Source organism: Mauremys mutica, chromosome 23 (genome assembly GCF_020497125.1).
Source record: "Mauremys mutica isolate MM-2020 ecotype Southern chromosome 23, ASM2049712v1, whole genome shotgun sequence".
NCBI classification, from domain to species: Eukaryota; Metazoa; Chordata; order Testudines; family Geoemydidae; genus Mauremys; species Mauremys mutica.
Genome location: NC_059094.1, coordinates 9,355,700 through 9,369,040, shown reverse-complemented (window position 1 = coordinate 9,369,040; position 13,341 = coordinate 9,355,700). Strand labels below are relative to the sequence as shown.

Genomic DNA, 13,341 nt, shown 5'->3' with positions numbered 1-13,341 from the left:
TGGGGAGACCATTTCTGAACACAGGCAAGCCGCATAGGGTCCAGGGCGGAATCCACATTGCTGTAGAAGAGCCTCCCGCTGTTCCCTAGTGACTCGCAGCAGGGAGATATCTTCCAGGATTAACTCCTGTGAAAAATGTTGGGAGACTCTTTAGTGAAGATAGTGATAGAGATAGGGAGATAGTGAAGATCACCCCTGCAGCTGCATCTTCACTCAACCCCTCTATCACTCCAGATTACCCAAAGCAACCAGCACCCCTCTATCACTCAAGCCCCACTTCTCCCTCTATAAGCACCCCTCACTCACCATTTTGTGGCTTCTGTTGTGTTATGTGTGTGGTAAAAGAATGCTAAAGTGAGGACTAAGAACTCCCTCAGTGTAGCAATTTATGTCTGGAGATAGTGAATACAATGCTGCCCTGTTAAATGTTGTCATTTCTGGCTTTCTACAGTGACCTTGACTGCTGGACTGAGCAGATGTACCACAGCACAGAGGCTGCACAATTTGAGGAAAAATCCCCGAAAGAGCAAGGAGGACATGTTGAAAACTGTTCTTCATCACTCTGCTAGAGAGAGTAAAACCTTGCAGGAGTGGAGAGAAAAGGAAAGCATGATCCGCCAGAGACATTGGCGTAGAAACGCTGTGGCAAAGAGGAAAAGCACAAACCAGCTGCTAGACATCCTGTCGCGCCAAGCGGACTCTCTCCAGGCTATCGTAGCCATGCAGGCAGAGCAGTCCCGTGCTGCCCCACAGCCCCCCCCCCCGTCCCAAAGCTTTTTGCCTTGTGCCCCAATGTCAGCTCAAACCCCCTTTCCCCAGCATCCAGGTTCTTACCACCACCAGCTGCCTCCAACACCTGTACATTCACCAACCAGCCCTGATACCTACCACCCTTACCCTCTGCACTCAACCCCCATCACCATGCAGTATATGCACCCTGAAGTGCAGGATTCATTAAACAGCACTCCAGACAGGACATATGCAAACTTATGACTGTACAGTTCACCAACCCACACCCCTGCCCTCTTGTGTTCATGAAATGTTGTGTGTATGTCTGTCTGTCAAGGAAGTTTTTTTCTTTTCAATAAAACAATTCTTGGCTTTGAAAACAGTCTTTATTATAGCAGATAGTGAAATATACCTTAGCCCAGTAAAGAAAGAGGCACTGCAAATCATTTTAGGGATAATAGAATAACAGTGTAAACAATGCAATTCACTCCCAAGGCAGCAAACATTACTGTTGGCTTTCAGCCTCAAATTCTTCCCTCAAGGCATCCCTAATCCTTGAAGCCCTGTGCTGGGCCTCTCTATTAGCCCTGCTCTCTGGCTGTGCATATTCAGCCTCCAGGACTTGAACCTCGGTGGTCCATGCCTGACTGAATGTTTCACCCTTCCGTTCACAAATATTATGGAGGGTACAGCAAGCGCATATAACCGCGGGGATGCTGCTTTCCCCCAAGTCTAGCTTCCCATACAAGGAACGCCAGCGTGCTTTTAAACGGCCAAAAGCACACTCCACAGTCATTCGGCACCGGCTCAGCCTGTAGTTGAACCGGTCCTTGCTCCTGTCAAGCTTCCCTGTATAGGGTTTCATGAGCCAAGGCAGTAACGGGTAAGCGGGGTCTCCAAGGATCACAATGGGCATTTCGACGTCCCCTACTGTGATCTTCCTGTCTGGGAAAAAAGTCCCTGCCTGCATCTTCCTGAACAGGCCACTGTTCCGAAAGATGCGTGCATCATGCACCTTTCCAGGCCAGCCTGTGTAAATGTCAATGAAACGCCCGCGGTGATCCACAAGCGCCTGGAGAACCATAGAGAAATACCCCTTACGATTAACGTACTCTGATGCCAGGTGGGGGGGGCCAGAATAGGAATATGCGTCCCATCTATCGCCCCTCCACAGTTAGGGAAACCCATTTGTGCAAAGCCATCCACAATGTCCTGCACGCTCCCCAGAGTCATGGTCTTTCTTAGCAGGATGCGATTAATTGCCTTGCAAACTTGCATCAAAACGATTCCAACGGTCGACTTTCCCACTCCAAACTGGTTCCCGAGCGACCGGTAGCTGTCTGGAGTTGCCAGCTTCCAGATTGCAATAGCCACCCGCTTTTCCACCGTCAGGGCAGCTCACAATCTTGTGTCCTTGCGCCGCAGAGTGGGGGCGAGCTCAGCACACAGTCCCATGAAAGTGGCTTTTCTCATACGAAAGTTCTGCAGCCACTGCTCGTCATCCCAGACTTCCATGACGATGTGATCCCACCAGTCAGTGCTTGTTTCCCGAGCCCAAAAGCGGCGTTCAACGGTGCTGAGCATTTCCGTGAATGCCACAAGCACTTTGGTGTCACACGCGGCAGGAGAATCGATATCGATATCATCGTCAGACTCCTCACTGTCACTTTGGAGCTGAAGGAATAGCTCGACTGCCAAACGTGTTGTGCTGGCGACACTCATCAGCACAGTCCTCAGCAGCTCGGGCTCCATTTGCCACAGAAATCGCGATTCACACACAGAGAGTAAAACAGAAAGACACTCACAATGGCGCCAAACGTTGCCGGAAAGAGTGAATGCTGGGATGTGAAGCGATGCACCACGGGGCGTTGGCACAGGAAGCGGAATGACCCGCACACTTCCTTCCCCTTCCCACAATACTCAGCGCCAAAATGGGACGAGGTGCTCTGTGGGATAGCTGCCCACAATGCACCTCTCAATATAGCGCTGGAAAGTGCTGCAAGTGTGGCCACACTGCAGCGCTGGTAGCTGTCAGTGTGGCCACACTCCAGCGCTGGCCCTACACAGCTGCATGACCAGCGCTGTAACTCCCAGCGCTGCAACTTGTAAGTGTAGCCAAGCCCTTAGACATGCAATAACTTTTCCCTTTTGCCCCAGTATCTGATTGTTTTTCTTTTAACTTTCAAAAAGACCCAGAAAACATTACTGTGCCAGAAGACTGGATGTCCTGTAACTGTAATTTAAAATATGGCAAAACTAGAATGGAAATTTCAGCTCTAAACAGCAAATTCTGATTCATAAATGATGCAAGCATCCTGGGAGAGAGAATAATTTACAATTAATTCATCATAGATCAGGTTTGGACATAGTTCATAGTGCACTTTGCTTTTCAAAGGCAGGGGATAGGTGCACAGAAAGTGGGAGCCAGGAACGCCACAGTTTTAATCTTGTCTCTGGCACCAAATCACCTTGTGGCTTGGGGCAAATCACACTTAGGACAGACAGCTTGAATCTTTAGAGGTGCTGAGCACCCACAGCTTCCATTGTCTTCAGTAATGGCAGTTGTGGGTGCTTATCACCCATGAAAATCAGTCACCTTTTATTTAGGTGTCTGAATTTGGGGTTAGGTGACTCACTTTACACACCCATATTTGAAAATGTGGCCATTAACATCTGTCTCACCCTATTTGTAAAGTGCAGATAAATAATACAGCAAAAGTGTTCGGGTTAGTTATATTTGTAAATAGCTTTCAAAATATAAAACAATACAAAAGATCTAAATATTATTAGACTTTCAGGGAAAGGAGCTGCTTTCAAGAAGAGTTCTACTTCACATGCAATCAGCCTGAATCCCTACTACGCAGGGAGTTCAGTGTAGCTACAGCAATGTAAAACTGGAGCAACACAGAGCTGAATTAAGATCAAAGACTTTTAAAAATCAAGTAACAACAATTTCAAGTTTTCAACCCTTCTGACTATGCCTTTACACAAGGAGAAGCAGAATCCCAACTGAAAAATACTTGGGAGTCAAGAAAACCAGATTTTCTGCTGTTCTGAGAATGCCTGGAATTATACATTTCCTTTTTGCCCAGAAACAGAACTGGGAACCTATAGAGCTGGACATTTCATTCAGTAGAATAAATCTACTAAGAAACAAACAAAAGTTCTGTAAGCGTCTTTGCCTTGCATGAGTGATTGTTTCAAAGCTCCATATTACCTCACTTATTTAGGTGTATTTAACAAATATCTAGCGCATAATGCCTGTAAATGACTATTTCTCTGCTGATTATAACCAGAAATGAAGAGACTCAGGCCTTTTCCTAGGATACAACTAATCTAACCTCAAAAAACTGCCCTGAAAATGTATCAACCAGACACACAATTGTTTGCCTGCCCTTTACTACGATGATGACGACTGACAATACTTTACTTGTCCATCAAAAACAATTACTCACTCTGAGCAAGTAATATTTTGCAAGGCTCAACTAGTCCTCTTAACAAGAAAGCCAGCTTACCACTGGCATCCCGTCAGTCTAGCCAGAAACACAATGGATGATCAAAACCAGCAGTGGAACTAGAGCTGCACCATAATTTCAATATAAATTACAAGCAGCCACAGCAGGCACTTTAGTACATCAATAAGATACAGTTGCTCATACTGTCCTCTGTCTCAACCTAGAAAAAACATCATGGAACATACTCAAACAAAATGCTAACCGCCTTCATTCATTATGCTTTCTATTTGCTTCTCCCGTTCTTAGTACGTACATGTGTTCGCAGTAGGTGAGAGAAAAGAGTTAAGTTATGACTACAAAAGCAACCCAAATGCGATTAGACTGAAAGACTAGAGAAGGATGGTGTAGGAAAGAGAGGATGCCCTTTTGGTTCAGACACTGAGCTGAGACTCAGGAGAGCCAAGGTCTTTTCCCAGTGCTGCCACAGACTCTCGATGGGCAAGCCACTTTACTTCTTGGTGCTTCAGTTGTTCATGTGTAAAATGCTTATCTCCCAAAGACGTTGTGAGGATAAATTCATTACATCTGTGTGGTATTCTATCATGATGTTGGGAGATAGACAAAAATAGCACTAGAGTCTATCCAACCCTTATTAATGTACAAGATCAGGCAGCAATACTATATGGGTACACTTCTAAACCCAATCCTTACTCTTGCAGTAAATCCAGACTAGCACCATAGTCTACAGAACGTCTTTCTCTTACAAGCCACTGGTCAAATATTCACATATGCCATCTGACAGAAGCAAAGATCCAATATAACACAATTACTAGACCAGCATTTATGTAGTTTAAGAATTTCTGTCCCTCTCTCATACTCTCACACCCCATCCTCCAACCACCAGCCACTGTACATTACAGCAAAGTTTCAGTAGGAAACATAGTGAAAAGAAATCATACGTCAAGTCAGGTGCAGCAAATGCAATTCCAAGGGTCAGTGCTTCAATTCACACATTTTCCCCCTGATTCACAGGTTTTCCATTCAGTTTTTCCATTCAGTTCTTCAAGTCTCCTCCAGTTAAGTTTCCTTCAGCGTGCGATCATACTTGCTTTGCTACCCTTCTCTTCACATTGTATAACATCTTGAAGTTAACTAGAAAGCAGTCTTTTTCCTATCTTTTTTCATTACAGAAACTCAATGAGGCATTCAGTGCTACGCTGGAAAAAAATATTTCAGTCTATTCCCAGAAGAGGAGAATGGAAGCAGAAGGAGGTACAAAACATACTTGTGTGTCCACAAAAAGTTAACAGTTTGTGTTCAATTATTCTAAGTGACAAATAGCACCACACAATACATTAACTTGTTTTTGTGGCTTGCATTAAACTGTTAACCTGCTGGGGCTTTTTCCTCCCCTCTAATCCCCTATTTTGAAGATTTGGGTGATTTTTTAATGCTCGCTGACCGTCCTCCTCTAGATAGCCAATGAACAAGTACAGTACAAGCAGTGGCAATACAACCTTGCCCCACCAATGTGCATGAAGAGAGGAAAGTGGGGAATTCAGGTTACTTGGCTCATCCAGTCCCAGCTCTCTACTGTCAGCGACCAAAGGGGCCACTTGTACACAAAAAAATTACACACATTTTACGAGTTTAAGCCAACGCAGCACGGACCTGACAAGACACACATCTGGAAACAGGTTTTTCAGAATTTCCTGTAAAAACACTTTACCTGAAACATCCATCATCTGGATGCTTTAATCTGTATTGTTCCCAAATGAATGAATTTACCACGGGAAGGTACAGCCATTTCTCTACCAGTTTTGATTTGAATGATTTTCATTCGAGTCCTAATGACCCAAAGATAAACAATAAAATTTTGGATTCTGAATTACATCAATCTGGTGACATCATTGAAAGAGTCACAATTCTGAAAAAAACATCATAATGGTTCTTCCAAGGGGAAACTAAAATGTAAAGTAATGTGTTGAAGTTTACCTGAGACACAAACCAGGAATGTCGCTATGAAATACATCCATTACATGTTCAGAAAATTAAAGTGAATAATGGAAAATAATTAGTTGACCCTTCCTACCAAAGGAAAATGTCATTCTCCATAAAATTTTGTTGTCCTTAAAAATTTCTCTTGAAGTTTAAGACAATAGCTGGATATGGGTTCCCAAATAGAAAGGTTAAAGGAATTGTAAAGCTGCATTTGGTTCTCCTTAAATAACCTTTTGGTAATGTGAGCAAAAAGAGGTCAGAATGCACCTATTTGATTGATCACCTACAAGGTGAGGTTAAGGAGAATAATACAGCTTCTCACTGTTCAGTTTTGAAAGAACTGTTTTTTAATGTATACTAGGCGGACATTAATAATTGCTCTTTTCAGGGCTAGAATAATTCACCTTCAGGTCAAATATGTACAAGAACCTTAAAAATATAAAAAAGTGTTTACAGAATTGGCCAAAATAAGCATAAACCAATACAAACATTTTAATATACACACGTATGCAGACTGGTGACTAAAACTCACCTGACCTTGAAGTCACTAGCAAAACTAGTCGGAGCACCCATATTCTATCTACCAGTAGCTCAACAAAAATTGCAAAATGCAATTAAAAAAACCTGGTAGCTATTTACTAAACTGGTTGATGATAGAATATAGTAAAACTGTCTAGGATTTTGCTCAACAATACTAAAATCTGAAGTAAAATCTGGTGGTGGTATAACAAAATTCCAAGCTCCAGGAAACTAGCCCTACATAGCAAAAACAATACAACATCAAAATGTCTTCTCTATATTAAATATACTAGCAAGCTGCAAAAGCTCAAGTGTTACTATATCAGGAAAAAGTTACAACAAAAATGACATCCTCCTACAGACTGATTCTGCTCCTTGGCTGATCACTTCAATTTACTGATTAAAATAAGTAAAAAGACAGGAAAGCACTTTTTCAGAGAATATGAACATTCTTATACATTACACAGCACAGTGTTTGCCATCCACCTTCATCCATTAGAAGTTTTAAAAAAAGACATAATATTAGTTTTGCAATTTGGGAACTGCACATTTAGTTGATAATATACTATTATGCAAGGCCCCAATCCAGCAAAGCGTTTAAGCACATGAACAACTTTAGGAATATGAACAGTCCTATTGACTTCTCACAGACATCTCACATGCTTAAAAGTTTTGCTAGATCAGGACCTTGTATAACAATAGAATATTATTGATTAAATGTGTAAATACATCCCCTATACCCAGTCTCCAACCCTGCAAAACTAATATTAGGTCTTTAAGTTTGTAAGAGTGATCACTATTCAGATCTGAATTATTATATTATATAATACAACTTACTTTTCTACCTAAAGAGATAGAGCCCAACTTAATACACCAAGTACTAATGTTTTCTGGACCTCATATCAAGCACAATTTATAAAACAAAAATCAAACACCCATTGTACCTGGGGACTTGGACACAACCACAAGGGTTTTAAGAGCTATGAACCAGTCTTCAAATGGTATTGATCTGTGATATCCCAAACAGCCCAAGGACTTAGATTTGGATAACATTCCATCCCTGAACCTGCCATCTTTACTCAATGGGAGTTTTGATCAAGTAAGGTCAGTGGCATCAAGCCCTCTCCAGGCATTGTAGAAGCTGTTCTTAATGACAGGCTCCCTCATAGCCTAAGGCAACATATTGAAAAGATGGAAGTCTGCACCTCGTTTAAATGTAATGGCGTGATACAATGAAATGAATGTGCTGGCAAATTCAGAGAGGGCCTCATGCTGTTTGAAAGATAAGGAAATGCAGTTTGATGGGATTTGGTCTGTGTTTCTGGTTTGATAGGATTAGTTTTTTAATCTGTGAAGCGGTACCAGTCCTCCTTTATTATTCCCAGATTTAAAAAAAGTTATATTATGCTGGAGTTAAGGCTAGAAGTACATATCAGAAGCCCCCACATCTTTCCTTCCACAGCCCCACTGTCCCCCCAGCTCCTACAGACACCAGAAAGCGGCACCATGGGAAGCAAGGATGAGGAAAAGGAGCAAAAGCAACTGTGTAAGGAGGACATGGAGGTGTGAATGGAAATGTGAGGAGGCAAGTTCAGAGAACAGGGATATAGGGGTGGCTGTCATATAATCTTTTAAAGTGAGATACTGTCTAAGTTTAGAAAGACACAATAAATCCCACTGAAAAGAGGGATACTCAATTTGCACAACTGCTGTTCAACTGTTCTGAACAAACTTTACTACAGGAATCTAGCTTAGGCATGTGGTACACACCTTTTAAAAGCGGTGACAGTTAGGGTCAACTGCTTGTGTAAGGTTGAGCAAGGGACGTGCAGCAAGTGGCAGGTCCTCCTCCTCCTCCCAAAACTATGTCTGCATGCACACACACACACCAGGGACAAACAGCTTGACTGAGAGATGGAATCTGTTTATCTGTTTACATGGGCTCTGCTTTACTGCTCAGGATTTGGCCCTAAATTCATTAGTCATTCCCCAAAGATCAACACCTCATCAAGCCTCAGGATGTTCAGATGAAAAGCTTTGTTGTGTGACAGAAGGGAGACAACAGGGGAACCTAGACCACAACAAAAAACAACAGCAAGCATTAGAAATCTGGACTCTGGATACAAAATGTCTATTGCAATAATATGCCTATAGACTAAGAGTCCCTACCATCTCCTCAAGAAGCAAGTAAACCAAAAAATGTGTTATCGTTTACATATTAGTATAGACCATTAAATACCATGCTTGAGGCAATAAAGATATAGCCTGAGGTCATGAGAAGTTTGGTCGAGACAGTAACAGACTGCAAAGCACACCTCTGTTACATTCATCACATTAAAATTCATCATTGCCATTTACTTGTGATGGCAATAAAAATAATATAAGAAAGCAAAATAAATTAATTCTGACCAAAACAAATGGGAATCAATTTACACAGTCTGTCAAAGATATATACTGGAGTTCTATTAAGCAACTCTAAACATAGAATAGAGCTCAGTTCTGACATCCATACTTATGCTGAATTATATCTTATTCCACAATTATTCAATTTTAATGGGTATCCCTGCAGAGAAAGGTACGGTCAATGTTATGTCAAAATTGGACCCACAGTGTTATAGTGGGCACAAGTGGCCATTAAAGAGACTATTCACAGTAGCAAACACCAGACACAGTAGTAAGTTTTTGCAGTATCAGGCACAAGTTTTGTCCCCCTTTATACTTCTGTCTTACTACATATTAAGACACTCAGGAAGCTGGTTGTAGAGGAGAGATCTTGTGCAATTCAGCACAAAAGCTCAGAGCTCTTTATCCCTTAATCCTAACTACACATCAACATTTAATTTTTTTTTGCTAGTCCAGTCAGTGGTTGAATAAATTACATTAAACATTTGCAGATTAAAAATGTAATCCCATTCCTCCCAGTACCAAACATCACTACGATTGTCCTATATTAATACTTATCCCTATACTAGGATGATCCTCATCAAGAGCTATAATCAATATTTCTGAAGTATTAAATATATCCCTCCACTCATCTGCCACTAGCATCCATTCCTTTAATAAAATCATGATATTGCTGGTTTAAAAAAAAAACCCTTTTCCTCTGAAGATTCTGCTTCTAGAAAAGCCTTATAACATTTCTCCCACACATCAAATCTCCATCTCAAGTGAAAACTTTTTTTTGTTTTACCTAAATCTCTAAAATCTCTGTCTGTTATTACTTAACTTTGTAAAGTTTTTTTAGATTGTTTTATATACTGGGTTCTGTACAAACTAAGTTATCTTAAAAAATACATAATGTTTGTGGCAACAGTAGCAATGACAACTATAGCCTCATAATAAATAATATTAATAATGAATGGCTTGCCAACTACAGAACCAGTTTCTCCTCCCTTGGTTTTCACACCTCAACTGCTAGAACAGGGCCTCATCCTCCCTGATTGAACTAACCTCATTATCTCTAGCTTGCTTCTTGCTTGCATATATATACCTGCCCCTGGAAATTTCCACTACTTGCATCCGATGAAGTGGGTATTCACCCACGAAAGCTCATGCTGCAAAACGTCTGTTAGTCTATAAGGTGCCATAGGATTCTTTGCTGCTTTTATTAATAATGAGCTGTGCTAGCAACAATGCAGTCAATAGAATAACCAAGTTCCACTTTTCTCTGTAAGTATTCCTGTCCAGGGATTTCAAGAGTATAAAAAGAGACAGATTGTATAGTAAATGCTTCACTATATTTCAAAATATGCTTTCAACCATCCAATTGGCAGTGTTAAAATAACATCAAAGTGAATTTTTAATCTCACACACAGGACTTCCAGCTCAGAGAGATTAGAAGACTTTCCCCCAGAGTATAGGGGGTACTCCCATCAGAAGATCCTTACACTATGGTATATCAGTCCCTCTCTCTCCATCAATCAGCGATAGGATAGTCACAAGGAAAAATTGTGTGGGTCAGCCCCTCTCAGTCAGAAATGGCATCTTCTCACTAGATCCCCCGGTATCGGGTGAATAGGGTCCTCTGTCAGTCAGACATCAAGTGAAGGTAGGGACAGAGTGAATGGAGAGGGAAGGGAACTGAGGCAAAGCACTGGAGCATGCTGGGGAGGCACAGGCAGGTACTGAATAGAGGGGGCTTTGCTGTGTGGACGCTAAGGGAGCAGCCTCCTGCTCCTGCCTCCCATCCACCCTGTAATGTGGCAGGATCAGGAAACACACAAGTTACATAGGAGAGGAGGGAGGGCCCTCCTGCCCCCACCCAGCCAGAGGATATTCTCTAGGCACCGCCCCCCCAGGCTGTTATTCCCTTGTACCCCTCTCCAAAGAGCTGATGGCAAACTTTGCAGTCACTTCCAATCGAGCCTAAGACCCCCGGCCAGGGGGGTGGAGAACACTCTGCACTGGGGATCCCCTAAACCCCGTCACACCCACCTGGGAGAGGTACATGGGGCAGCCCCCCCCTTCTACAGTCCTCTATGGGGAGGGGCCGCCCCATGCCCCATGCCCCAGCCAGGCAAGGGAATAGGGCAGCCTCACTGGGACCCCCCCCCCCAACACACACCCTACCCGTGGGGGGGGGAGAGACCAGGACATTTCCGAGTCACTGGGCGGGGGGGGGGATATAGGGCAACCCCGTGTCGCCTCCGCTCCCCAACTTGGGGGGCCATGGCGCAGCCCCTCCCCCAGGGCCGGGGGGGGCAGGACCCCTCCCGGCCAGGGGGGAATGGGGCTGGGACCCCGCCCGCGCACGGCGCCCCACTCACCGCCCCCCTCCTTGGCGGCTCTTTAACTCTCCTCAGGACAGTTTGTTATTGGAGTGGCCCGGGAGCGGCCAACGCGCATGCGCGGCCGGGGCGGGGAGAGCTGCGGGGGGGGGACCCAGGAGCAGGATGGAGGGTGGTTCAGAGTGGGCAGGTGGGGGGTTAGAGTGAGGGGGGCAAGGGGGGCAGAGGGCGGGAGGCGCGACAGAGAGGGCGAGATCAGGGGGGTGTTTCAGAGGGGGCAGGTGGGGGGGACCGAGAGGGTGGGGTCAGGGGGGTGTTTCAGAGGGGGCAGGTGGGGGAGGGTCAGAGTGAGGGGGCAGAGGGCGGGAGTGGGGACAGAGAGGGCGGGATCAGGGGGGTGTTTCAGAGTGGGCAGGATATGTGGACAGGATGGAGAGAGAAAAGGGAAGGATGTGAGAGATGGAGGGGGACAGACTGGGATCGAGATATTGGGCTGTAGCAAGGGGGGCACAGAGCGGAGGGAAGGGGTGCACCTAAGGGGAGAGCAAGAGGGGGAAGGAAATGAGAACTGAAGAATGGGAAAAATGGGGGGCAGGACGGGGGGGACACTAGGGAGCAGTGTAAGAGGTCTTTGGGGGCAGGAAGAAGAGACGGACATTGGGGGTGATAAAAGAGGGAAGTGCACAGGGGCTGAGTGCTGAGGCTGGTCCATGGTCGGCACTAGCCTAGAACTTGGGAGATCAAAGTTCAAGTCTCTGCTGTGGCATAGTCTTCCTGTGTGACCTTGGGGAAGTCATTCAGCCTCTCTTGTGCCTCAGTTACCCATCTGTACAATGGGCATAATGACTCTTCCCTAACTCATAAGGGTGTTGTGAGGATAAATATATTAAAGATTGTGAGGTGCTCAGATGTTTATCAGGAACCCATTACACTAGTATCTTAGATAGATAAAGAAACAGAGTGTATCTAGGAATACGAAGGGGAGGGAAAAGTAGGGAACACTTAGGAGTGGAGAAAGATGCACAAGGACATTTTCTGTAAAGAGGGTGGCTTCTCTTGGCCACCTGAACTGACAAAGGGAAACATCAAACCAATTCTCAAGGCAGTGATTTATTAGCAAGGGGCAAAGCCAGGGATTCACCCTCCAATCCCCTAGTCTGTACACTTCATACATGGTTTTGACAGGATTGTTTATGCCCTGATCCTGCAAGTTACTCCATCTGGGAGGACAGAATTGCTGAGAATGTTAGGACATGTTAATTTGCCAAGTGTAAGTTTGGGGAATGCTGTTTTTTTATAGATACTTCCAGCCCCAATGGATTTTGTGACAAAGATTGTTAAACCTTGACCATTTTAAATGTAAAATATTTGACCTTTCTGCATTTTGTTAGAATTGTCTTCTTACCTGAAAATGTTTTAACTTTCATTTGTATTTGAATTTTGAAACAATAAAAAGAATGATTATTTTCATGACACTATTTTCAATTTTCTGCATCGGTAAGACAGAGAAAAGCACAAGAAGGCCTCACGCTGTGACAATTTGAATGGAATGGGATTTCAGTAAAATAAGTGAGATTTGAAATGGCTCATTTGAAACACATTCTTCATCGCTAGTATGAGATACCAACATCATCTCTCACCTCATCTCCTGCCATGATTTCATTCCAAGAGCCTGATTCTTTAAGCACATGCGAGACCCAGCTCTTGAAAGGCACCTATCTGCCTCTTTAGGGGCCTGCCTAAGTCCATCATTTAGGCACCACTGACATCTTCAAAGCCACTGATCAGCTGCTGACCAACACTATAGCTGTCCAAGTGCCGGTCAGTATTTGCAAAGCCAGCTAAGTGCTGACGCCATCCCACAGCTTGAGCCCTAGTCCAAGCTGAAGCCCCAGAGGCCTCAAAGCCAA

The 13,341-nt window shown here is 43.9% G+C and overlaps 1 protein-coding gene across 8 annotated transcripts in view; it reads right to left on the bottom strand.

The window, feature by feature from the left end:
* The window catches only part of LOC123355391 (lethal(3)malignant brain tumor-like protein 4), a 79,224-nt gene extending 67,695 nt beyond the window's left edge, over positions 1-11,529 (bottom strand). For 2 of the 8 annotated variants that reach the window (XM_044997816.1, XM_044997817.1), the window contains exon 1: positions 5,914-6,029. In XM_044997816.1, the coding sequence (XP_044853751.1) occupies positions 5,914-5,922 (9 nt within the window). In that variant the 5' untranslated portion in view covers positions 5,923-6,029. Of the gene's footprint in view, positions 1-5,913; positions 6,030-10,591; positions 10,637-11,470 lie in introns of those variants that run through there. The other 6 variants (XM_044997813.1, XR_006575098.1, XM_044997821.1 and 3 more) reach the window with 5 other exon arrangements.
* Between the last annotated feature and the right edge of the window lie 1,812 nt (positions 11,530-13,341).